Raw genomic sequence first — 27,157 nt, 5'->3', positions numbered from 1 at the left:
ATTTAATATATACTGTATTATTAAATAAACCAAATATTTTATCCAGCACTCAACTGCTAAATATACTTTGATGCCGATCCCTGAGGGACCTATCCAGCAAATATATTACATACATGAAAATATTTTTTCCTTAAAATTTCCCCTTTGCACCACATGGTCAGTGCTGGAGCCACCAGTGATAATAAACAAATATTAAATATTAATGGAGCTGTATAGATGCGCATCATGCTGTATGATGGATACCCTATTTGCACCACTATTTAAAGAATGACTGTCTGTTTAGTCATTAACTGCAGGGGAGTAGGGCAGTAGCGCACGCAGGGGGGGTTCTGAGTACCCAGAACCCCCCCCCAGGAGTCTAAGGGCCCTATCCTGAAAGCTGAGGGTCCCCTCTTTCCATGGGTACAAGAATTTTAAAAATCGGCCCTTGGGAACCGGAGATATCCGACTTCAAAGCAGTGGTCCCCATCCAAGCCTGTTAAATGCTCTTCCCAGTCAGATATTTCAGGTTCTGTCTGACTTAGAGTTTTCCTGAGGGTATATTCCAAAAGCTGGGATTCTCCCCCTTTGATGGATACTAGCAGCTTGTCTCTTCTGTTCCTAGAACCAGAGATATCAGCCTTTCAGCAGCTGGTTACTGCTCCAGCTCCACACACCTGGTATGTAGTTTTATATTCTCGTTGGCAGATTGCTCTGCCTCCTGAACTTTGATCCCCTAGTCCCCAATACCATTTGGTAGGTGGGATTCTCTAGTTTTTAATTCCATTAAAATCTAAGAAATCTATTTCTGGGAACTGGAGATATCTGCAGTCAAGCAAGCTGTCCTCCCACCAGAAAATTATGAATAATAAGCCCACTCCACTATACACCCCTCCTCTGCGTACTGAAGAGTTTGGGGTCTCTCTGCTGTGTGTATATATATATTATATCATATCATATGATATAGATTATATTATATATTGATGCAACACTTCAGGTATTTAATATCTGCCTTTATATTATAATAGGCCTACAAGATAGGTTGACTTGTAACTAGAGGGGCAATATAATCACTAGTCAATCACACAGAGATGTACTTCACATAAACGTTTGGATACATATAAGTGTGATTGACCCACAGGGTAAATACTGCTATATCTACTGTCTGGGAGCTAAACCATTAAAATATACTTCACACATATATTTCATCCCAGCTCATTGACTATGTGAAAATTATGTTTACAAAATACAATTGTCAACCAACCTTGCAGTCCCTATGCAATATAGTGCAGGATATACATATATAGATCTCTTATGAGATATTTAGAGATCCCAACAAGAAAGTTCGAGACACGGAATGTCAGCTCTATTAAAATGATACTTTATTCTAGATACACAAATAATACAAGATAAGAAACACAATGATAATAAGTCCTATAATATTATACGCTTCCTTATTTATGGTACCTACATAACAAACAAAACACTTATACTAACCTACACAATACACATACTATACACTTGCAAGAATATTTGAGGGTAAATATGAATAACTACCTGACGTCTCAGGGTCTTTCCTTCTCAGCTGTCCCTCTGGTCTGAACTACCAAAACCTCTATATCTCCCTTTTAACCCAAATACGCAGAATGGAGTTCCCTGTTCTCATGACGTTATTGAATTTATGGATGCTAATGGTGACAGGGTCTCCTACTTGTCTGGACGCTAGTGGTAATCTTCATTGCCTGTTTCTGGGCTCTTCCTGTGCATCAATCTATTTTACACTCCTGTTGTCAAAATACAATAGTGTCTTGTCTGTCCTGCAATGTAACCTACATTCTCCAGAAAGAAAACCAGATGGCTGCAGTCTGGCCCATAGTGTATACATTGCTTACTCCATTAATAAAACATGGGATTAATCCATTTCATTTATACTGTATTAAGCATTTAGCCTTCTATCTATATTGATGACCCAATACACCGTCCTATACCCAATGATCCAAACTCTTGCCGCAAAGTACAATTAATCATGATTGAAAACACACATCATAAAACATAATTCAATTAAAAATATTTGTGCTGTTACTAGCATTTTCTGACATATCTGTTTGTGCAAAATTGTATATGGTAACAGTCCCCCCCTTGTGGCCATGGGAATTGACGACGATGGCCACACATACATCAACATAATAATTGCTTATACCTTACATCTACCAGGTTTTTAAGCTTTCTACGTTCCTGTCTCATAAGTCGCTTAAGCCAAAATATCAAAGAAATTAGAATGACTAGCAAAATTGTTTGTCCGATCAACAAGCCCTTTAAACTCAACTCAAGCCAGGTGTTGGTCATGGCAATTTCAAAATCTCCATCATGAAGTAATTCATTTAGTGTGGAGTCTGCCTTCTTGACCATATTATTAATTTGAACTATGTGTGTGTCTTTCCTATTCAAGAGTTTCTCTAAATTTAGGGTTAATGAGTATGTTGAACACAGGTGTATATTCTCCAAGATTGGAGATTTCTGGTTCACTATCTATATCTATGTCCTCTTCATAAACAGGAATTGGGGTGATAACAGTCAGACCAATGGCGGTATATTCCTGTGGGCTGAAACAGAAGTTTGGGTTTGGCACTGGACAAGACTTTCCCCCATACAAGAACTCTCTGTGATTTGTGACCACGCAGTACTGTCCATTCATGTTGTATGTAACCTTTGCTGTTGGAGTTCTCCATTTGGTTAGCTGCACTGGACATGCAACGTCCCTAGCTGTGAAGCTGTTCGATGTGTTAAGCTTTGCACTGTGTTTGGTACCTCCCACAACTTTGCTGGGAATGATGTCTAGTCCATTTATATCGGTGAGCAAGGTGCTTGGCGTACTTGAGTCCATGCCGCAGATTGGTGTCTCGATTTCAAAGACGTTGCAGCGACACAAATATCGATTGTCCTTGACTGCACAGCAAGCAGTATGCGGTACTTTCCACGTGTCATTGACTCGGACCAGTAGTTCTGGTAGGTCCAGCCGCTCCTTGTAAATGTCCTTTTCCAGGTAGCCGATAGAGTGGACAGTGCACAGTTCATCAAAGACAGATTTGTTTGGCTCGAACACAGGTAGAGAAATGGTAAAGGAAACATACAGTATATCGTTGACTGCACAGGGTTGCTGCTTGTTGTAGCAATGGGGTGAACCTCTGTTTGGGTGTGGGGTCACAGTGCCTAAATTCCTGATCGTGGAGATAGGCAGGGGTCTGCAATCATCTCTCGGGGTATTTCTCCCATGTCCAGTGTTAGATTGTGAGCAATACCAATAGGTCAGATCATTATCTCTAAAAATATCAGGTATTCTACCAGATTGTATGTCTCTAATTACATGTGTGATTGTATTGAGGACATAAGTACCATATGCAGTGCATATGATCTCTTTACCTATATGATTTTGTGTGGCTTCTCTATTGTTGAGCTCAATGATTTCATTGATCTTGGCTTGTGTCTCTGAAAACAATCTTGCTATATCATGCATGTTATAAACAGTAAATTTTTCTTCACTGGCCAGACCCTCAATACCCTGCAGGACAGGCTTCAGGACATATTGCCCTTCTTTCTGCTCAAAATTCCCTATGTGTCTGCGGATCACCTCCAGATCAGCCCTATTCCAAATTGACATCCCGGAACCAAACAGTCCAGGGATGGATCCAATGATACCATCTAGGCTTTGTAATTTTCTGGATCTAAAAATACCTTTTTGGTGAGTGTTAGCCTGTCCTGTGTACAGGTCTTGAGTTCTGCTCTGGTGAGAAGTAACAATATCTACTAATAAGGAAGCGTAAAACAAAGAAACACTACTATTTACACAATGACCGAATTCTGCCATGTTCCATTTAGACAAGTTGAGGACTACTGGCACATGTATATATTTTACATTGTTTATGAGGGAACCAGGAATGGAAGTAGCCGTAAGTCCACTCATGGGCCCTTCACTGGTTTGTGGGCATGCAATTGGCATAGCAGATGGAAATATTTTTGCCTTGGTTGTGGCGATTGTTGGGTTAGGGGCTACCTTTTGGGAAACATTAAGCGTGATGCTTCCAGGGACATAAGTTCTTTGCACAGTGGGTGGACTTCCATATGTAGGAATGGGAATAATGAAACCATATGTCCAGGTTCCTGTGTCTGTGAGCTTTGCATGGCTAAGCAATAAGGATCCATTTGGGAAAACGTGTACTCTACCGCGGTACTGTGGCGTGTTTCCTGCGCTTCCATTATCCCAGGCTTTCAATCCTTTATGCTTTGGGCCCCACCAGGATACTTGTTTTCCCGTGGTGCCTTGTACGGACACTGGAATGAGGATGGATTCTCCCTCTTTGCAATGGATCGGGTTGGCTTCCACTCTGATCGAAATATTAATTTCACTGGTACCCTGGAGTTGGAGGCTCATCAGAAACGACAGGATCAGACTTGGGATTCTCATTTTCCTGTAGAATAATAAGAAAAACAATTATGAGGGGAGAAGAAAGATGAAATTGTATGAGGAGAGGAAATGTGAATTATTCAGTTGGTCCATCTCCTTTGTACAGTTTCATTTGATTGGCATGTACCCATTTGTCCTGCACTTTCTTTGTGTCTTTGATTCTGATTTTATACACTGAGGGACTTAGTCTATCCATTATTACAAATGGTCCTCTCCACTTCTTGCCCAGACAGTGTTCTGTGGGTCGGAGTTCTAAAAGCATAACTTTTTCTCCCACTTCCCAACAATTCTCCTTTACCCCTTTGTCAAAACAGGCCTTAGCTTTTCTCTGCGCTTTCCCTAAGTGTTGTGCTGCAAACAGATGAACCTCTGTGAGTGCTCTTTCCAGTTTTGTAAGGTACTGGTCCATGGACAATCTATCAATAGTGGGGGTGTGCAGGTCTATCCAGAGATGCTCGGGCAGCCTCATTTGTCTTCCTGTCATTAACTCAAAGGGCGTTAATCTAGTAGCTGATGAGGGCGTGGCCCTTATCGCCATTGCCACTAGGGGTAATAAATTATCCCAATTCTTGCCATTTATGTCCACAAGCTTTCTTAACATTGTTTTGATATGTCTATTTGCTCGTTCTACCTGTCCTGAAGATTCTGGGTGATACGAAATGTGGAAGCTTTGTTTTATTCCCAGCATCTTTAGGCAACTTTGCATCACATTACCTGTGAAATGTGAGCCCTGGTCTGATTCAACTGATGCTGGGAGACCCCACCGTGTGAAAATCTGCTCAACCAGGATTTTAGCTGTGCTCAAAGCAGTGTTATTTTTAGTAGGGAAAATTTCTACCCATTTTGAAAATAAGTCAGTCACAACCAACACATATTTGTTACTTTTAGTTGTGACCGGCAGAGGGCCCATGTAATCAATTTGCAATGCATTCCAGGGACCTTCCCTCCTCTGTATTCTCAAGGGAGCATTTATCTTTCTAGGCGCTGGGTTAACTTGAGCACATACCACACAGTTGTCACAGTATTGCTGTACATCTTTCCCCATGTCTGGCCACCAACCTACTGTTTTTAGTCTCTGGTTTGTTTTTTCTACACCCTGGTGTCCACCTGTAGGGAGGTCATGCACAAGATAAATCATTTCATGTCTGTACTCTTTTGGGACCACCCACGTTACATCTTCCCCATTGTGGATAAGGAGCTCCTTGTCCTTGGTTAATGTAAGGTTGTGTATGTATTTTGCCAATGTGTTTCCCTCTGTTAAATTTAATTCCTCATTTCTCAATTTTTGAATGATTTCCTTAATTTCAGGGTCCTGCCTTTGAATCTCTGCAATGTCTGGTGCATTTACCATCTCTGGCCTTTTTGTTACTGCACATACAAGAGGGCACACAGTTGATTCTGTGCTTTCTTTTGGTATCTGCCATGGCTCCCCCTCTTGTGCCCCTTGTTTGGCTAACAGATCAGACATTTCATTGTGCTCATGGTGTTGTGATGTTAGGGAATGTCCTTTGACTTTGCAAACCCAGGGGACATGTGCTAGGTTCTGTGCCAAAGACACTATGTACCTGAGGAGGTCTGCATATTTCAGAGGGCTTCCATCAGATGAGGTATACTGATGTGTGTGCCAAAAGGGCAAAAATTCTGTAAGGGCATTACATACCCATGCTGAGTCAGAGTATAATGCAATCTCATTTTTGTGGTCTTTAAACAATTCAAGGGCATGTGCTATTGCTGCCAGCTCAGCATACTGTGCAGACTTTACATCGCAAGAGCGAGACACAGACTGTGGTGTGGTCTGAGGCTGCAGTATGTACAAACCAAAACCTGCATGGGGTGACCCTTCTATGTAAAAACATGAACCATCCGTAAATATCTGCGTGATGTGTTCAGGGGCTGTAGCCTCCTGTGACATTGCTCTAAAGAAATGTTTTGAATGGTCAGCTGGGGGTAATTCACATGTGTGTGGTACTCCCTGGTAAATGAGTCCATATGCACAAGCAGATGGGCTGGCAGTTGCCTTTACTGTAATGTCCCTATCCTGCAACAAAAGAGCCCAGTGAGCTAATCTGGCATTAGAAACATTTCCATCTTTGATCCTGTCTGTGAGGAGGAACCTTGTTGGTGTGTGAGTGGATTGTAAGATGATTGGGTTCAGGCCTATCATGTATGTGAACAATTTTACTGCCCAAAATGTGGCCAGAAGGTGTTTTTCACATACAGAGTATTTCAATTCCACAGGTGTTAGCAACTTTGATGCATAGGCTATTGGCCTCTGTTGTGCATGTATGTCCTGTGACAAGACTGCTGACATAGCTGTCTCTGTTGCTGCTGTTTCTATGTGAAAAGGTAACTGAGGGTTTGGATTTGCAAGAGCAGGTGCACTAGCTAGTGCTTCCTTTAAGGTTTCCACTGCCTTTGTGTGACTAGGGGTCCATTCCCATTTTACATCCTTTTTAAGGAGCGTGTAGAGAGGTGCAGATGCTTGTGCAAAGTTTGGAATAAAAGTCCTAGAGTAATTTACCAACCCCAGGAAGGATCTCAGTGTTGGGATGCTGACAGGAAGAGGGAGACGAAGGATGGTTTTTACCTTATCTGCCGATATTGCTCTCCCATCAGATGTGACATTGATCCCCAGAAAGGAAACAGAGTCGCACAAGAGTTGCGCTTTAGAAGGGTTAATCTTCAAACCTGCGTCTTTGAGGATGCCGAGGAGTTCTCTCAGCAATCGGAGATGCTCTTCCTTTGTCTCTGTCACTAGCAAGAGGTCATCTACATACTGTAACAAATTCTTATGGGAAGAAAAGTCAGTTAAAACATCTCTCATGGCAGTGTGAAAGAAACTGGCACTATTATGGAACCCTTGGGGAAGACACGTAAACGTATATTGTTTTCCCAGAAATGTAAATGCGAATTTGTACTGACACTTCTCAGATAGAGGCAGTGACCAATAACCATTTGAAATGTCTAAGACTGTGAACCATTTATGTTCTGGGCTTAACATTTTCAGGACGTCTGGCATTGATGCCACTGTAGGTGCGCAGCTATGAGTGAGGCCATTGAGCTTGCGGTAGTCAATTGTAAGACGCCAGGAACCATCCGGTTTCCTTACTGGCCATATTGGGGCATTGTTTGTGGATACACATGGCCTAATTACATGCTGCTCTAACAGAGAGTCAATTGTCTCTTGAATGAAGCATATAGCCTCTTGTGGGAAATTGTACTGCTTTTGTGGAGGAGGGTCAGGACCATTGACATCAATCAATCTGTTTACCTTTCCACAGTCATGTTTATGTTTAGCAAAGGCATCCTGAAATTCTTCAAGCAATGGCAAAAGTAAATCTTTGTCAGGGTGATTAGCATTAGCCTCAAGTACATTGTATTTTGCATTGTTGGGTTTTACCTCTGCAATAACATGGGAATCTGGTATTATCACAATCTCAGGCATTGTGTTAGGAGGACTTTGCAGGAGTAAAAGATTAGTCAGATCCAATACACATCCATTAGGGATCATAAAATCAGACCCTAACAAATTAGTCTCATTAGGCAGTGAAGCTAATGCGAACGTGTGTATAACAGACACATCTCCTATTTGTATTGGGAGAGGTTTTGACAATACTGTGTCTACCTTATTCCCAGCAAAGCTTTGAAGGTGAATTGTTTTGCCTGCTGACAGAGGTGAATGTTGTGGTTGGTCATCATGTAGGATAGATATTGCGGCACCTGTGTCTAGTAACATGGTATGTTGGTGACCCCTGAACAGAACTGAGACTTGTGGGCGCCCACACCTATCTAAAGTGATTGGTGCAACTATCCTTGGGGCCACTGATAGTCAATTTTTATCTTTCTGTGGGTCAGCTTGCTGCATTTTATTTGCCTTTTCTAAAATGTCATATTTTTCCTTTATGGCCTGTAGCTGGTGTCTTAGCTCAGTGTAAGTGGGACCCTGGTATTTAAACTCTCCTGAGTCCTTAGCTCTGTCCCCAAAGTGTTGTGGGTAAGCCGTGTGTCGGTTCCAAGCACCATCATTTGAGTGGCCTTGGTAACCTCTTCCTCCTCCTCTAAACATGGGTCTGCTTTTATACATTCCCCCTCTCCTTTGTGAACCTGTGTTCCATTGTGGATTAAAGGGAGTATTTACTTCCCCTGGAATTTGGGGCCCTTCAACTACCACAGGCTGTACTGCTGCAACCTTTTTTACAAAACATTTTTCATTCTTCTCTGCCATTTTGCGTTGTTTACTGGCCTGAACTGCTTGAAAGGACCGCTGCATTAACCCCATTATTTTATCATAGCTATGCTTTGTGGTGTCTATCAAGTGCTCACATTTAGCTTTAATTGTTGGATGTGAGTTATGCACCAACAAATTTTTAAAATCTTTGCTGTTCTTATTGTTGTTTTTGCTGTTTCCAGCACTATATGCTGCCCATAACCTATTTGCATATATTAATGGGTTCTCCTCAATTTGCTGTTTTATTTCATATGCTACCATTGAACCTGACACTGAAGGGTTTATTATCTTTTGAAGCTCCTCTATTGTTTCCTTATATGTACCCTTTCCTTCTTTAATTAAATCGGGCAGAGCACTCCAGGAAGCTAAGGGAATTGTTAATTGCAATACCTTAACTTGGTCAGTGATGTTTCTAATTCCTAGCATTTCACACCTCTGCTGGACATTAACTGCATGGGATGTGATGTGTTCGCCTGAATTCATTTTCCCAATCATATCTGCAACTCCCATGAGTGTTTTTATGGGTTGTGGGGGGTGGTCGGCCCTAGTGGCCCTGGAGTGAATAGCCTCCCCCTCGCTATTGAACCCCAGTAAGGTGTTCCTACTTTCGGTGAGGGGTGCTGGTTGTCTATAGGGCCTGTGCATCTCTATTTCTGTCTGCTCTTCATCACTTTCTGCACCTATTAATATAGAGCACTCCCTGTTCCCTGCTGACTCTGCAAACTCTCCCATTGCTATGGGCAACCTAGGGGTATATTCAGTAGAATTCCCCTCTCCCCAGCAGTTCTCTCTCTCCTCATGATTTGGGTCCCATTGTTCCCTTTCATATGCATATACAGGACATGAGCCTGTAGCTGCAGCTCCTATTTTAGTGTTTGCAGCGATGTGTCCCTTTAAAACAGATACATCCTGTCTAAGCTGCATCTCCCTGTCCATACAAGGGGCATGGTCAACTACCTTTCCTTTCATACACTCTGTAAGCTGATTCTGCATAACTTTATAAGCACTTATTATTTCATCTCTTTCTGTTGTAACCTCTGTTAGTGCTTTTCTACACTCGGTTGCTTCTCTTTGAGAAATTTTATGCTTTTGAATGACTTCATCCTGGGAGATTTTACCCATGTCATTAAGTGTTGTTAACGTTTTAAGTTGAACATTTAACTGCTCTATTTTTTTCTTGCTTTCTGTTTCTTTTAAATTAGATTCTTCCCTACATTTTTGGAGGGTTTCAGCTAAACTGTTCAGCTTGGTATTCATAGCCATACATGCTGCATACAAGCCTGCAATGGCTAAACCTTTATGTTTCTTACTGCTTTTCTTTGATTTGATTTCATCATCAAACAATTTCTGGACATAGCTCCAGGGGTTTTCATTTAATTTTGCATCACAAGCAAAGTCTGTACACTTTTGCTTTGTGATGTATTTCACTACAAAACTGTCAATATTTGACATTGTAGCCATTTTAAAGTTTTATTCCCTTTCCTTTAAATGTATTCTATAGCTAAGAATAACAAATTATATTTATTTGGGAATAATATTTTCTACAATTTTACACTTGGTGTCCTCTCTTATCTGTTCGCTAGCCTGATAAGTTACTCTAACACCAGTGTTTTGATTTTTATATTTTAGGCCTTTTCAGATCTGTCTCATTTACAACCTATTCCACTGTGATCTTGTACATTTGGCAACAGGCGTCTAGCCTTTTGTGTTGCTTCTAAAAATATTGTATCAGTTAAAATAGATACCGATCATTCCAATTGTGTCCCTTCGTGGTCGCCAAATGAAGAGTTTGGGGTCTCTCTGCTGTGTGTATATATATATTATATCATATCATATGATATAGATTATATTATATATTGATGCAACACTTCAGGTATTTAATATCTGCCTTTATATTATAATAGGCCTACAAGATAGGTTGACTTGTAACTAGAGGGGCAATATAATCACTAGTCAATCACACAGAGATGTACTTCACATAAACGTTTGGATACATATAAGTGTGATTGACCCACAGGGTAAATACTGCTATATCTACTGTCTGGGAGCTAAACCATTAAAATATACTTCACACATATATTTCATCCCAGCTCATTGACTATGTGAAAATTATGTTTACAAAATACAATTGTCAACCAACCTTGCAGTCCCTATGCAATATAGTGCAGGATATACATATATAGATCTCTTATGAGATATTTAGAGATCCCAACAAGAAAGTTCGAGACACGGAATGTCAGCTCTATTAAAATGATACTTTATTCTAGATACACAAATAATACAAGATAAGAAACACAATGATAATAAGTCCTATAATATTATACGCTTCCTTATTTATGGTACCTACATAACAAACAAAACACTTATACTAACCTACACAATACACATACTATACACTTGCAAGAATATTTGAGGGTAAATATGAATAACTACCTGACGTCTCAGGGTCTTTCCTTCTCAGCTGTCCCTCTGGTCTGAACTACCAAAACCTCTATATCTCCCTTTTAACCCAAATACACAGAATGGAGTTCCCTGTTCTCATGACGTTATTGAATTTATGGATGCTAATGGTGACAGGGTCTCCTACTTGTCTGGACGCTAGTGGTAATCTTCATTGCCTGTTTCTGGGCTCTTCCTGTGCATCAATCTATTTTACACTCCTGTTGTCAAAATACAATAGTGTCTTGTCTGTCCTGCAATGTAACCTACATTCTCCAGAAAGAAAACCAGATGGCTGCAGTCTGGCCCATAGTGTATACATTGCTTACTCCATTAATAAAACATGGGATTAATCCATTTCATTTATACTGTATTAAGCATTTAGCCTTCTATCTATATTGATGACCCAATACACCGTCCTATACCCAATGATCCAAACTCTTGCCGCAAAGTACAATTAATCATGATTGAAAACACACATCATAAAACATAATTCAATTAAAAATATTTGTGCTGTTACTAGCATTTTCTGACATATCTGTTTGTGCAAAATTGTATATGGTAACAGTACTAAACATCCTCTACCACCCTGGAAGTTATGTATCAGGGCCCCTTCATTCAGCCCAATGCCCCCTTCTCCCACCTCATCTCCCACCATCTGTGCAGTAAAGGGGTAATTAGTGGAAATTACTGATCCAGGCCCTACATGCTGATCGCTTGATATAATACCCCCTACCACCCGCGGGACATCAAAGCTTCCCCCACCCCTACCGCTGGAGGATCGGTAGGGGCCCCAATACATTGCTATGCCCAGCGGTTTACACTGCTGTTGACGCCCCTGTATGTATATATATGTACGGTATATATATATATACATATAGATATATATTATTATTATTTATATACATTTGGTCTATCTATAATACTTTAACTGACCCGGCATATACTGGGTCACCTAAGTGTCCATCTCCGTGCTTTGCTCCGCCCCTCTGGAAACCCCCTTCTGAAAATCCTGCGTTTGCCACTGTAGGGAGGGTGGTTCCAGTGGAGCGTGTTCTGCTGGCGCCGAAAACTCTAGAGGGCACCTTCTCTCCCTTCCCTTTACAGTGCAGCAGCAGTGGCTGGGTTCTTACTCCCTCTGCCCACAGTGGTTTAGAGGCTGCAGCAGCATGCCTGGAGGCTGTGATGTCTGCAGTCCGGCTGGATGCTGCAAGGGGCTGATTCTGATTGTACTGTGTCCAGCGGCTCTGTGAGGGGCAAGGCTTAATGGATTGTAAGGGGTGGGGCTTAGAGGGTCGTGAGGGGCAGGGCTTAGCAGAATCTGCAGCAGGATAGAAGGTATGGGTGCTTCGTTTGCCACAATGTGTTGAGCCCTTCCTGGCTGTCTGCTGGGTGCGTGGCCTAGTGAAAAGGGGGTGTGGCCTGTGCTTGCGACGCTGTCATGCACCATTTTCGCCACTGTGGGGGCATGCTCAGCAGCTCCGTGAGCTACTGGCTATGCCCCCAGCCCCTCTGGCTGCAGGAATAGACGCTGTGCGCATGCACATAACATCTACTTACGGATGACAGGGGGGACTCCCAACTGCCCCACCCCCTGCTGCGGGACACTGCCGGCCCCGGAAGGGATGCGGGAACATCCAAAAAACCACGATAAGTGGGACAGTTGGGAGGTATGTGTCACAAGGGTTCCGCAGCACCTAATAGAATGCATCTGATCGATGGTCCTGAGGGAAAATTAAATGATTTCCATCCTTGCTTTTATGAGCGTACTTGGCTGCAAGATACTGCATATCAGCTCCTTTTATCCTGCAAGCCTGAAAACATGGGGGTCATTTAGACCCAGTTGTGAATTATTATTATGGAACAACCTCACATGCACCTGCTCCACAGTGTGCAAATGCAAGCCGCCCAGGGATGTTTGCAAGTTGAGTGACAGGCCATCAGCAGTGGCCTCCTTCTCCCCCGTACAGCCTCTACAGTGCTAAGTAAGGTTAGACTTACCCAGCCGCTGCACACAGAGAGAAAACCATTAGATGGTGAGTATTTGCGAATGGTTTTCCCCCTGTGTTTACAGCTGCAAACGTATTCACAGTCATGCACAGGGGTGGGGGGAGACCGTGATGTCGTTTACCTGATCACTGGGCTCTGAAGAATCGCAGCACAACGATCAGGTCTGACCGATATGTGCTTTTGAATTCTTGCAATTGGACAATCCTGAAAACCGACAACAAGTGGTATAAAAAGAGAGTGTGACCTCTATTGTCCTGCAAGTAGAGGGAGTCAGCCTTAGAAACAATATAAACGTATTTCAATTAACTGTTTCAAACTCGCAGGGGAGGAGAGGTTCCCCCTTGGGAGCAGGAGCAGGACGGAAGGTGACTCCATTGCCTCCCAGAGTTACGCCACTGCTCTGGTCCCTGGCTTCTCCCTGTCCGGTACAAAAAACTAAAATGTAGGTGTAATTGTGCAGGTACTGTATACTATGAATGATCACAATTTCTTGGTGGACGGTGCTGCTTTATATCGTATAATCTATTTATGAAATAAAAAACAACATACTGTACTTTTTTTTAACACTATTTCACTATTCTTAGGTCTGAATACTCCAAATCAAACTATTTGTGGAGCAGGTGATTGTCCAAATCAGGTCACTCAGTCTGGAAATAATACAGCAGATCGCCCATCAAATACTGTTATTTATATTCTCCTGGGCTCTTACACAGGTACGTAGGTGAATAGATGAAATTGTTTTTTTTTCATCTATGGTTATATTTTTTGGAATGTCAACTATATTATCTTATTGTGCTTTTGCGGTGAGAACAGGATTTGTTTGTACTATAATGATGTATAGATTTGTAATTCCCCTTTCACACCACACTTGTTAAACAGTATTTTGCCGTTTTTTTCCATTTTAAAATGTTTAAGGCTGCAGTGGGAAAGCACCTTTCACACCGCACTTCATTTACCAGTTAAAGATAACCGGTATTTCAAAACGTTTATAAAGTAGAGTCCTTCACGTTTCAGAGCCGTTCTTTATGCAGTGAGAATGGCTCTGAAACGGTATTTAGTAAAATCAACAGATTACAGATCTGTGATAGGCTGTCCCCTGCATTCTGCCTTGAATCGTGTTCAGGGGATTAAACGGGTTGCCTGATGTGAATGGTATTTAAATGGTATTTAAAACGTTAATCTACTAAAATGTGAAGGCTCAGACCAGTTTTAAATACCGTTTCAAAATACCGGTTTTTAAAACGTTTAGGCAGTGTGAAAGTGGTATCAATGTCTGTAGTGCATACCAGTTACAGATATACCAGGCCTTTTGTCCCCTGAACAAATTTGTTATAATTTTATAACAGAAATGTGATACAAACATATATGTTGTATTGCACTTAGCTCAAAATGCATTCAACTTAAAGCTAGAGATGTATGTGCCCCTCATGTTTTATTTTTTGTTATAAACCCATCTTTATGGTTTGATTTTGGTGAAAACACTCATGCGTGTTTTGCTTTTGGAACTAGACTTCATTAAAAATGGTCAAAAACAGAAGAAGTCATATAGATTGTACATATATTTGTTCCTACTGTACATTAGCATTTACATCACAAACATTCTTCTTCATATACAGCCAATAAATAACACCTGCAGTAGGATGGATGGGCAATACGTTTCTGCATGTGCAGTGTATAGATAGAGTAGACACAATCTAACTGTCTGGTTGTGAATTGAAACCTCTGACTAAAGGAAGGAGTTGTCCCTTTAAAAATATTGAAATGTGGCAGGATCCCCCTCTTCTATCCTCCTCCCGGACCCAGTCTTAAAAAACTGTACCCAAGAGGAGAAAGGGACCAGGGAATCTCTAGGGTAGGAGGAGCAGGAGAAGACAGTAAAGGACCAAAACAGAAGAAGCATGGAGTCATGGGTGTGCATTGTCCCCTGTGGAACCGCAGAAATTTAATTACAGTATTGGTGAGTATCAATTTCCTGTTTTCCCCTTCATCCCCTAGTGGATACTGCAGTTTTCTTACATTGGAAATGTCCCAAAGCTACCAGCACGGGCAGGAGGGCTCTGAGAATCCTGTAGCACTGCCCGGCCAAACCGGGAAGCAGAGGCCGCAAAGGTGTCAGACCTGTAAAATGGTACCAAAGTATACAAGCCAAACTAAGTTCTACACCACTAAGCCATAGAATCATTGCGTGCAGCTGCCAATAAAGGTCCCACTGAACGAGTAGAATGAGATGAAAAAACAGATGAGGGCCTCTGAGGGCCTATTTAATGGCCAGGCAACCACCATCTGTTTGGAGGCAGGCCATACTCTGCTGGCTGCATCAAAGAGAACAAACAGGGAATCTGACTTACGCAAGGAAGCCATCCTGTCACATAGATGCTCAGGGCGTGATAGGATAATATTTATTTTTGTCATCAATACTGGCAGTCCTGTAGTGATGAAACGATTGGGAGGTTGGAATGCGAATTCTAAGTTGAATCCTTGGGATACAATCCACTAAGCCCAGCAATTTTGTAACCACTTGAAATCCAGCAGACGGGCCCCCACTCTGGGGTCCGCCAGGTATGCTAGAAGTCCATCATGCCTCTGATTTGTCTGCATACTTTGCACCCTAATGACAGGATGCTGCAGTGGAGTAGGATGAGAAGAAGGATCCCCTACCTCTCTGACCAATGTATATTATCCTCTGTGTCTGCCTTTGAACTTAGAGAAACCCCAAAAGGACCGAAAGGACGGCCCAGAGAATGGTCTCTTGGGGACAGGAGAAGCTGAGGGCAAAAAAACTGACTTTCCACTGGTTGCTCAGGAGATGAGCTTATTGAGTGGGTCCAGCGCTGCCACTTAGAGGAAATTGCTGGGAGGGTGCTTGTAATGAGGGTAATATACAGGCAGCAGAATTACTTATTGCTATGAATAAATAACCTTTTAAATGGATGGAGTGCCGTAATTCTGTTGCATATATATATATATATATATTTGGATGTTGGAGAGTACACTTGCACAGGCCACATTGAGGGGCTCTTAAACCTGATTACAAGCCTTATTTTGGAAGGTATTTGTTCCATTAGTTTGGAGGTTAAAAAATAAAGGCGGTCACTGTCATCCACAACCCCATTGTACATGAACACAGTTGTTTTGGTTCTTGGCAACACGTCTCTAATTAAATGATGAAATTAATACTTAATTCCTAATGGCGTCCATCTAGTATTGAAATAAAGAAAGATTAAATATCGGCAGATCATATGCCTACGATTAGTTAATACAGTTATAGACTTTCTTTTCTTGCTTTGAACTTCTATTATCAAGAACATTGTTTTAGTTTACTAAAAGTTACAATACTATCGAATCTTTAAAGATTCATACCAAAAGTATCTAACCCCTGATGAAGTCTCATAAAGAGACGAAACTTTGTATGATCCTTTATTCCAAGAAAATACTTACAGTCCAAGAATATTTATTTTTATGTATTTTACAATAAATGTTTTATATTTAAGAAATAATCTTGGTTGACTATTATTGCAAAAGTAGTAGAAAAGACAGAGATTTATTATAGAGGGCGCTGTTTAACACTATTGGTTATATATATATATATATATATATATATATATGCAGGGGTCACAGGTGGGCACTCCACAAAGTAAAACACAGTCCCGGTGCCAGGCACATAAAGGTTGATAATAAAAGCACTTACCCCCCACGACGTGAGGAATTGGAGCCGGCACACGGAGTTTAAGAATAGGTGATTTAATGTATCAGCAACAGGTAGACATTAACAGCTGTATTACCCGACAGCCGTTTCAACTGCTCACAGCCTCACACCGTGGGGGGGTAAGTGCTTTATATATATATATATATATATATATATATATATATATATATATATATATATTGCAGATTGACGGCGCTCAGGATAAATAAATACACGACACCAAGCCTGGTCTTGTGTCAACGTTTCAATGCTGGTGCATTTTCGTGCATATATATATACATAAAACACAAAAGAGTGTGACCCTGTTGTTGCGCTAAATGTGGCAGCACTTCTATAGAACCTCGCTGTTAATAGAGGAACAAGTGAATTGACAGAAAACAAAAGAATATAGAAGTGCGCTCTATATATATGTTCACCAAATCAAAAGAATGAATATTTATGGAATAATAAATAAAATGTAGACACATAAAAGTTACAACAAGTTAAAAAATTCAGAGAATTTTGGTCCATCACCTGAATGACTTCAGTTCATAAAAGAGACCCTATGTGTTTTGTCCAAGCATGGACTTCATCAGGGGTAGTAGAAATCTATTTGGATCTAATAAAGGAGACAACATTTCTCACAATCAGGAATTGTAGGCGGTGCTTTTAAAAGCAGGGTGTTGCATATATTGCCATAAAAATAGAAGGAATTGCTCCTAATGCCTAATCCTAATAATGAGTATTTACGCAAGTTATTTTTATCCTTTTCGGCTAGGGGATTTCCCTCCAGACAATTTTTACCCAGAGGTATGTTCAGGAGAATTTGGAGTAGTCTGTATAACCAGTCTGTACATATATATAACCAGTCTGTACATATATATAACCATATATATATATATAACTGTACATATATATTCATCTAATACCCCTTTCACATTGCACTTTTAAAACTGTATATTGCCGTTTTTTCCATTTTAAAACATTTAAGGCTGCAATGTGAAAGTGCCAGAGTTGATTTACCGGTTAAAGTTAACCGGTATTTCAACACGGTTAAAAAGCAGAGTCCTACACGGTTCAAAGCCGTTTTTTGGGCAGTTTGAACAGCTCTATTTCAATGGCTTGAAACGTGTCCCTTGGGGGTTAAACGGGTTGAATGTTTGAATGGTATTAAATGATTTTTAAAACGGTTTTCACCTGCAATGTGAAAGGTCTCAAGGCTCAGACCGTTTTAAAGTCCCATTTAAGAATATCGTGTCATTACCCATTTCTGCAATGTGAAAGCAGTATAACTTTGTAATACTAATGTTGACTCTGTTTATTCTCTTTTAAGGCTGTGGAGTTCTAGCAGTATTGATGATAATTATATTCTTGGATCAAATAGAAGGAGATAAAGATGAAAAAGCAGATAAAGCCTGTTGTTCCACACTTCTGTCAGCACTCAAACATCTGCGTGATAAGCGACAATGTCTACTCATTCCACTTACTATGTTCAGTGGTTTTGAACAAGGTTTTATTGCCAGCGATTTTACCAAGGTAGGTTTTACTATAGCGTTTACTAGACTTCATTTATAACAACGATTGAATTATGAGATGGTAGCTAAAGTATGTGCTCAGTACATGCAAAACAGCCATAGGAGAACGTAAGGGACAAGTTGCGGAGCAACAAAGAAAACTAGGCGCTGGCTAGGGGTGTTGACTTGTCACTGAGGGCGGCTGGTCCGGATCCAAGGGGTAGTATGATAAAGTGCTGGGTGAAATGTCCAGGGTTTGCTCCTGACGCGTTTCCCTGCATCTAAGTGCAGCTTTGATGCAGGGAAACGCGTCAGCAGCAAACCTGCCCTCAGTGACTTCATTGCCACCCATTCCATCCTCCTTTCCACCTCTGGATAACATCACCCCTTTTGGAGAATCTCATGCTGGAATGCAATCCGATTGGAATATAATCTCCAGGTGACAACCACTGTGGTAACTATAAAAACTCCATAACCCACCTATGGGGACTGTGGTACTTCATCTACCCAGAGTTTGATTTGGAACATTGGAGTTCATGTGGACACTTGGCGGTACATATAGGAACGGATCCTTTTTACCCGTAATTGAAGTGTTTTAATTGTTTTATTCATTAAATGGTCATTTTTATATGTTCATTGGTGTAGTAGCGCTAATTTATTCCTTTTTTCATAGGAGAACGTAATGCTAAATTGTTTGGCTTGTGTTTCACAATAGAAATGTGCTTGTAGGCAAACATGTCCATTTGAAGTAGAGATGTGCAGATTCAGTTTTACTCGGTTCTGTTCCCCAAATTACTGGAATTTCTGATTTTTCTTATTGGCTATCGCAGTCACGTGTTTTGAATATCCAATAAGATCCCACTTTGAGAGCCAAGTAAAACCGAACCCGCTCTTCTCTAATTTCAAGTATAGGCCTGTACCATTTTTTTAGTTGTGGACGATTCTCTGTAATAATTATAGCTTTTCCAGATATTTTGTTTGATTTGTTTAAGCTCTGTTTATGTCTTTAAAAAGAAAATGCAGTCAATTAATCTTCTGAGCAGGTGTCTTCAACCAAGTACAATGGATGTTCAAAAAACCATCGTCTAGATCATGTTATTATATTCCCTTCCAAACATAAAATATGGCAATCAGGCAATTGTATAAGTAGAGTTTTAGCTTAACCCTACCTAAAGAGTTCAGTTTAATTCTTGCATATTGGCTTTCAGAAAAACAAAATGGCAGCTTTTTTTTTCTGTGGTCTCCATAAATTGTAATTATTCCTGTAGAAGATAAAAGAACTGAAGTTTACTACTAATTTATAATACAATTATTGATTCTGTTCTCTAGTCTTACGTGACCTGTATCCTGGGACTGAAATATGTGGGATTTGTAATAATCTGCTTTGGTGTTACCAATGCAATATGTGCAGCTATCTTTGGAAAACTTGCACAATATACTGGAAGGATTCCTTTGTTTTTACTTGGTAAGTTGTATGCTAACTATCATTCTTTTTAAAAATGAAAATAATTTTTTTTGATTTGGAGGACCTCTCTCCTAACATATAACCTTACTCAATCTGGCATCTTCACTTGTATTTAATTAAAATAATGTAAAAATTACTGTGCAGTAGCACAGAGTACCTGCTTGTTGCATAGTCGTTGGGTACCAGGGTAATACTTTCCAAATATAATTAAAGCATGTGTGGCATGTCATTAGCCAACACGGACTAAAAACAATGATTGTTATTATAGATCTGATGCTTACAGATCTACAAATATTAGGTGCCAGTGCATACTTTGCAATTGTATTGCAAATAGAGAGGTCATGTGTCAGCTGAAGGTGCGTACACACGGGGGGAGATATATTGCTCAGCCATATATTGCTAGCAATATATGGCTGAGCAATATATTGCTCAGTTTCTCCTTTTCATCAGCGACCAGAGATGGTCGCTGATGAGAAGGAACCTCTGCCGGGGGAGCCGCAGAGGTAATCAACAAGCTCCTGCGACCAGCGATTAGAACGGGGCTGAAAATGGGAGCGCGCACCCGCTGGTGCGCACTCCAATCACTGGCAATATGGTCGCCAGCTATCATATTTCCAGCGATTTCAGCCCCTATCGCCCCCGTGTGTACACAGCTTTAGAGTGTGTTGTCTCTTAACCAGCTAAGCAAAATCTAAGCAGACAAGCAATTGTATATTGTTTTATATTAAGCAGATTAGCACAAACACCCAATCCCCTGTTTGATCAGGTTGCTGTAGTTTAAGAGTCTGAAATGTTTTACTGAGTCTGAGCATATCATTGTCGTTATATAAGAGGTCGAATATATATATGAGTATTAGAAAGCTGCAGTAACCCAATAAAAATTATGTTCTAATTTGTCACATACAGTATCAAGTTCCTCCCTAATCTTATCCATGACTAGACTGTGGGGGTGAGTCCAACACATCATAAAGAATAGAGGCATGGTTGCGCATGCAACTAAGTTTGGTTTGCATATGTGCCAAGTACAGAGAAGGGCGAGTAGGCTAGTAAAAGGTCTTAAATCACTAGAATACTAATAGGTTAATAGGTTAACCAGAATACTAATAGGTTAATAGGTTAACCAGGCTGAATATGTTTTCACAAGAGAATATGGTATGTTTATTTATTTATTAACAGTTTCTTATATAGTGCAGCATATTCCGTTGCGCTTTACAAAAGGAGACAGTGATACAACAAACAGGGTATTTACAGACAGTCAGAAGGTAGGAGGGCCCTGCTCGCAAGCTTACAATCTATATGATTAGTATATTCCATACTGAATTAAAACGAGGATTCTTCACCATTAGAGCAGTCAAATTCTGTAACTCATTGCTGGTGGGGGTGATTACAGCAACTACTGTTAATGAATTTAAATCAAAACTGGATGCATTTTTGGCCACTAAGGGAATCTTATAGATATGACTTACTCAAGTCAGTAGTTACAAGTTAGATAGATTGAACTCGATGGACTAACATCTTTTTTTAGCCTTAATTACTATGTTACTATATGTTACTAAGTTACTATGATATCTCAGTAGCAAGTACAGTAGTTCTAGACCTTGATAGATCTTAAATGAAGATTAACATCAAGCAGGCATTTCTGGGCGGCAACGTGTTTTCAAGTATTATGTGGTCTATGTAATAAGCCTGGAAGAGAGATAAAGTAGACAGAGATAAAGTACCAACCAACCTATCATTTTTTAAACATAGCCATAACATGGCAGTTAGGAACTGATTGGCTAGTACTTTATCTCCTTCCAAATTATCTCCATCCAAAGCTTAATGCATAGACCCATAAAACACATGAAGTACAGTAGCTGTGTCTGATGGGTGTTGTAAGCCAGACTTCTATGCTTGATTTAGGCATTTAGATGAATTTGGTAAGCCTGTTTTAGAAGACAATTTTGCACCCAGCATGGAATTGGTTCAAGCGCAGATACTTTTCATAATGCCTGAAGCACAGAAACAAAAACACAGATAGTGGTTTAACCGGAACACATGACATCCAACTAATGGGCCCCATACATCAGCAATCACAATTAATGGATTTCCAGATACAGGGATTTTTTGGCCAGATAAATGGATTTTACAATCTATCTGACTTTGCCCACACATTACAGATTTATTTCAGTGATCGGCAGATTTTTCCATCGAAAGATTGCATCTTCATATCTGGAAATTGCCCAATCGATTGTCATTTCAGCTGTTCATAATGTAAATAGATGAAGAAGACGAATTGGGAATGCCCACACATATAAAAAAGATCTGCAGATAATACCAGATTATTAAACATGTTTAAAAACCTGATTAAGCAATCGATTGGCGATTTTGATTGGGATTGCCAAAAGGGGGAGCCCACACATCTAAAATTAATTGTGGCAATCATCTCCATATCTGAAAATTGTCACAATTAATTGCTGATGTATGGGGCCCTTAACTTTTACACAGAGGGATAGGTATCATAATTAGCATATTTTAGTCCAAAACTTATCACAGCTGGACACAAATTCAGTCACAAAAAGATGATAAAAGATGAAGATAAAAGGTAAAGATAAATGTGATGGAAAGGAAGTAGACTATCTAAATATGTAATGTATTTGTGTACCCACTGAAAAGGGAAAGTCCAATTTCACCTGTCCAAACATAGCCAAATCTTCCTTTCCGCACAATGGATGGAAAAGCTTAAAAAAGCAGTGACTACATTTTGGGTTGATGCGATAAGCTCGGAACTTACCGAGTCCCAGAGTGCCCGTACCACCAAAACCATTAAATGATTTCTCCTGGGCTCGCAAATATAAGTCAGTGGAGACTGACATATTTGCGGGCACAGGGACAAAGACAGGGCAGGCGGCTGAAATCATGTCTGGAATATGTCTGGCTGAGATGTACAAGATATGTGCAAATATTGTAGAAAAATTATGCAAAATAACCAAATATATCCCCAAGTGTAATGCTAGCTAAATACCACAAGGTGGTAGCACAACATTAGCAATGATACAATGAACGGAAGATGCAAATTCGAAGTAAAGTGGATACAAAGAGGGTTTTGCCTTAAAAAAGTCCTATTAGGAGAAAAGTGCTATATAAATAACATTATTATTATTATTATTATTATTATTATTATTATTATTATTATTATTAAATATCACCTAGTGCATTACCAGCTTTAGGAAGCCAAAAAGTTTCATTGGGTTTCAGTATCATCTCTATGTTGATTAATCTGATATTTACCTCTATCTCTAAATCGCTCATCTGTGATGGCCTCAATTTGCTTTCTACTTTTTAATCTGTATCCAAATGCAAACATCTAAAGAAACATATGTAAGATACCTACATCATATCTCATACAAGACACAGAATACTCACAGACTCACTGGGTGTGATTTAGAGGTGGACCCTGATATTGCTGTTTGTCTGTGACATTTTGCCTGTCACTCCTCCCCTTACTTAACCCATAACCCCCTCACTGCCAACAAAAGCACCAAAACTGTGGGTTTGGCAGCTGGCTGCTTATTTTGGTCTTGATGACTGCTGCTATGTTTTCACTGTAAGGTACATTTGCTAAACATCGATTTTGATACATTTCAGACCGATTAAAATCAATCTTCATCCCTGTTAGGCTTGCAGGGCTCAAACAATTGTACTATCATTAAAAATTTATTTAAACAATTCATCTGTTAGTAAATTATGTATTTTAACCCTGGAAGACCATTATTGATTAAGAACTTTAATCATTCAAAATAGATTAATACCCATTTCACACCGAACTTCCTTTACCAGTTAAAGATAACCGGTATTTCAAAACATTTAAAAAGCAGAGTCCTACACGTTTCAGAGCCATTTTTTATGCAGTGAGAATGGCTCTGAAACGGTATTTAGTAAAAACAACAGACTACAGACCTGTGATAGGCTGGCTGCCTTGAAACATGTTCAGGGGATTAAACGGGTTGACTGATGTGAATGGTATTTAAAACGGTAATCTACTGCAATGTGAAGGCTCAAACCCGTTTTAAATACCTTTTCAAAATACCGTTTTAAAAAAAATGTAGGCAGTGTGAAAGTGGTATAATACTGACCTTCAGAAAATATTAGTCACTTTTATTGTTCTGATAATACTGTTTTTATTTACATACTTTGCAACACAATGTGGACCCGATGTGGTATCATAAAAATAAAGGATAAGAATAATAATGTGATAATCTCTACTGAATCACAATGCATCTTTCCAAGTCTTTTTTCTGTATATTGTATCATGTTATTATTTTAATCCTAATTGTATTTAATGTTTCTGTGACAGGAGCAGCTGTAAATATTGGTTGCATTATTGGCTTTTTGATATGGAAACCAACTACTGGCAATTTTGCTGTATTTTTTGTCATGTCTGGTCTCTGGGGAATTGCAGATGCAGTGTGGCAGACACTACTAAGCTGTAAGTACAAAGAAATATGCGGGGACAGCTTTTGAAGTGGTGTTTTAATGTAACTTTTCTTTTACTTTACCACTTAGAATTTTTGTAAGTAGTTCTATGTTTGTGTAAATAAGGGCAAATATGGTTTGTCTAGTATATGTTATGGGTGTGGTATGACTGGCCGGTTGGGATCTCGTGGTACTCCGACATGGGGAGAGCGCATAAAAGCCCCTTGCTGGCTTGCTGCACTTGCCACGCTGATTCTATTCTCCCTCTATGGACCACCCCAAGAGGGAATAGTACCTGTTGGGCGGGATCTCGGCTGTCCAGCAGTCGGGACCCAGATGTCATATAGGGATCAAACTTTTTAAATAAAGGCTTACTGAAATATATCACCAACAAAAATGTTGTACTGGTACCTATTGGCTATTAAAGAACATATATGCTGAAGCACAAACCTAGAGTACATATAAACTTAATATAAAAAAAGAATGTGAGCGTTCATTATAGCACCCTCTACCTTATCAGTATGGAGGCATATTTTTAGGGGAAAATTTTAAATGTGACGTATTGCTATAGCTACAGTAGCGATACATCACATCTAGCAGATTTGTAATTGTTCCCTCACCGAAAATCCTTACGTATCGATTAAGTAGCGGCTAATGTAATTGGCATAGCGGTCCTCGCAAAGATGAGGAAGTACCGTTTTATCTGCCTCACCTGCAATGCACATGGTTTTGTTCATTAAAGGAGTTTGCTTTTGCAAACAAACCTGAATTAGGCCCTAAGTGTGGAACCATAGGGAGATTAGGCTGACTGAATTATCTGTGGCTTTCCCACCCACACAATATTGCACATAAGCAAGTTGTTATACAGCGCTGTTCCCAAACCCCTTTTTTATGTATACGGTTTTTTTTAGAGGTTGACGGTCTCTAGGGGAATTACCAGCACATTTTATTAATTTAAACGAGAAGTGCCAGGTCCAAGGGTATTTCTTCTTACCCATAGTATATGTTAGAACTGAAAAGTGCAAAATAGAACACATGAAACGCAAACATGTGTATACTTATGCTGCCCCAAGGATCAAAATCAAAGGTCTGGAGACCAATAATACTAGAAGGTCGAGACATATAACTCAACACGATATCAACTTTGCATGTACCCTCCACTAAGAAGAGCCTAGTGTTTGTTCATATTTAATGAAGTTAATTAAACCCAGTGTCTCGTTCAGACTTTTGGGCCGTAGGGTGTCTAAACGAAAAATCCAGTGAGACTCAAGCTACAACAACTTCTTGGATCCGTCTCTACCATGTAAATAGCTGGGAACATGATCAATGATCTTGTGTTTGAGGGTGGCCATGTAGAAAAAATTGATTTGTAATAAGTTAATGACAATATGTCATAATTTAAGTATAGTACTGTATAATCATGTGTTTTTGTTTTGTCTGTTTTTTTACATTGTTTACAATGTGTACATACTGTAGATAATTTTAAAGGTTAACAAACATTTTCAGTACATAATCTAAAAAGGCATGGAATACAGTTTATTCCAAATCTTAATGTTAATTAAACGTATTCAATGTTTGTAGACCTCAGCTTTTAGATGGCTGCGTTGGCTATGTAATTGCCTTTTATAGTAACAAAAACATTTGCTTGCAAATATAATCATGAAAGTAAGAAATTGCAGTGATAACATTCAAAATGGCCCACGAGTGATGCAAAATTTCAGAAAATGACTACAAATGTGTAACACAAATGAATGCCAACATGTAGACAATAAACTGTATTCCTTACTGCATTTATAATTACTATACTATATATTTTTGCTAAATACCACATTTAAAATGTGTCTCATTATTGTGTTTATTTTGTAGCTTTATACGGTGTACTGTTTGAAAAGAATAAAGAAGCTGCCTTTGCCAATTTTTCTCTTTGGGAATCCCTCGGATTTGCCATCGCTTTTGGATACAGCTCATTTTTATGCGTTTATATAAAGCTGTATGTATTAATGTGTGTTGTAGTTGTAGGAATTTTGCTTTATGGAGCAGTGGAATACATAGAATATGGGAGTGCTACTGCAATGAATGAAGAAGGTCCCAAAGATACAGATACAGCATAGATGTCCTACACTGTGTATGGCAAGAACCACAATGTGCACATCACAGCACTGCAAAATGACTTGTTTTCCCTCCTTTCTGAAATTAATCAGTCAGTTTATTACTCTTTTGGTTATCACTGGTCAAATTGCATGTTTTGGTGTTTTGCGAAATGCATATTGGCTGTGGTTACTGTATAAAGAGCTGTATGAATTTCTGATACTTCTCGGGTACTTCTATTTAAAAACAATTACCTTTTTGTTATCCTATTTTATCTAATTATTTGTAAATTAAATTTTGAAAAGTGTGCAAAATGGAAACTTATTAACATAATAGTCTAGTTTAAATGTGAAATAAGAAAACAATTGGAGTAAAAATAATTTAGCTTTAATGCTATTTGAAGGGATATTTAAGATAGCACAATCATCAACAAATTACCAAAAATGCTGCAATGCCAATTTCAAGAGATTCATAGGAAATTTATAGTTCCCAAGGAAACTACAAAGAATAAAAAATATTGACTGTACAGACAACTGCAATATCTCATTGTCCACCTGCTTTCACACATACAGTACATACAGGATATGCATTTCAGCACATTGTATAGATCAGTGAGGGGGATAAATATGGATAACCAGCAGTGGTGATACTGGCGGTCAGAATGCCATCAGCCGATGGAGGGAATCCTGACAGGGGTCAAGTAAGTATACTTACCTTCTACTGCCTGGTTAGCCTATCTTTGCATTCTAGTCATTTGCAGTGGCGTAACTACTGTAAGGCAGCCCCAGCAGCCGCTTGGGGGAGCAAGCAGCAGGGTCTGTGTGGGGGCCGG

General features: G+C 39.8%; 1 protein-coding gene across 1 annotated transcript in view; it reads left to right on the top strand.

The window, feature by feature from the left end:
- The window catches only part of LOC146062908 (protein unc-93 homolog A-like), a 41,061-nt gene extending 14,713 nt beyond the window's left edge, over positions 1-26,348 (top strand). Inside the window, exons 4-8 of the mRNA XM_083174917.1 lie at positions 13,703-13,831; positions 18,137-18,339; positions 19,647-19,782; positions 24,119-24,250; positions 26,104-26,348. Of these exons, the coding sequence (XP_083031043.1) occupies positions 13,703-13,831; positions 18,137-18,339; positions 19,647-19,782; positions 24,119-24,250; positions 26,104-26,348 (845 nt within the window). The remainder of the gene's footprint in view (positions 1-13,702; positions 13,832-18,136; positions 18,340-19,646; positions 19,783-24,118; positions 24,251-26,103) is intronic.
- The last annotated feature ends 809 nt before the right edge of the window (positions 26,349-27,157 follow it).

The sequence above is a fragment of the Crinia signifera genome, chromosome 3 (genome assembly GCF_055691185.1).
Source record: "Crinia signifera chromosome 3, ASM5569118v1, whole genome shotgun sequence".
Taxonomy (NCBI): domain Eukaryota; kingdom Metazoa; phylum Chordata; class Amphibia; order Anura; family Myobatrachidae; genus Crinia; species Crinia signifera.
The sequence above is the reverse complement of the archived record's forward strand: the minus strand, read 5'-3'. Positions and strand labels throughout refer to the sequence as shown.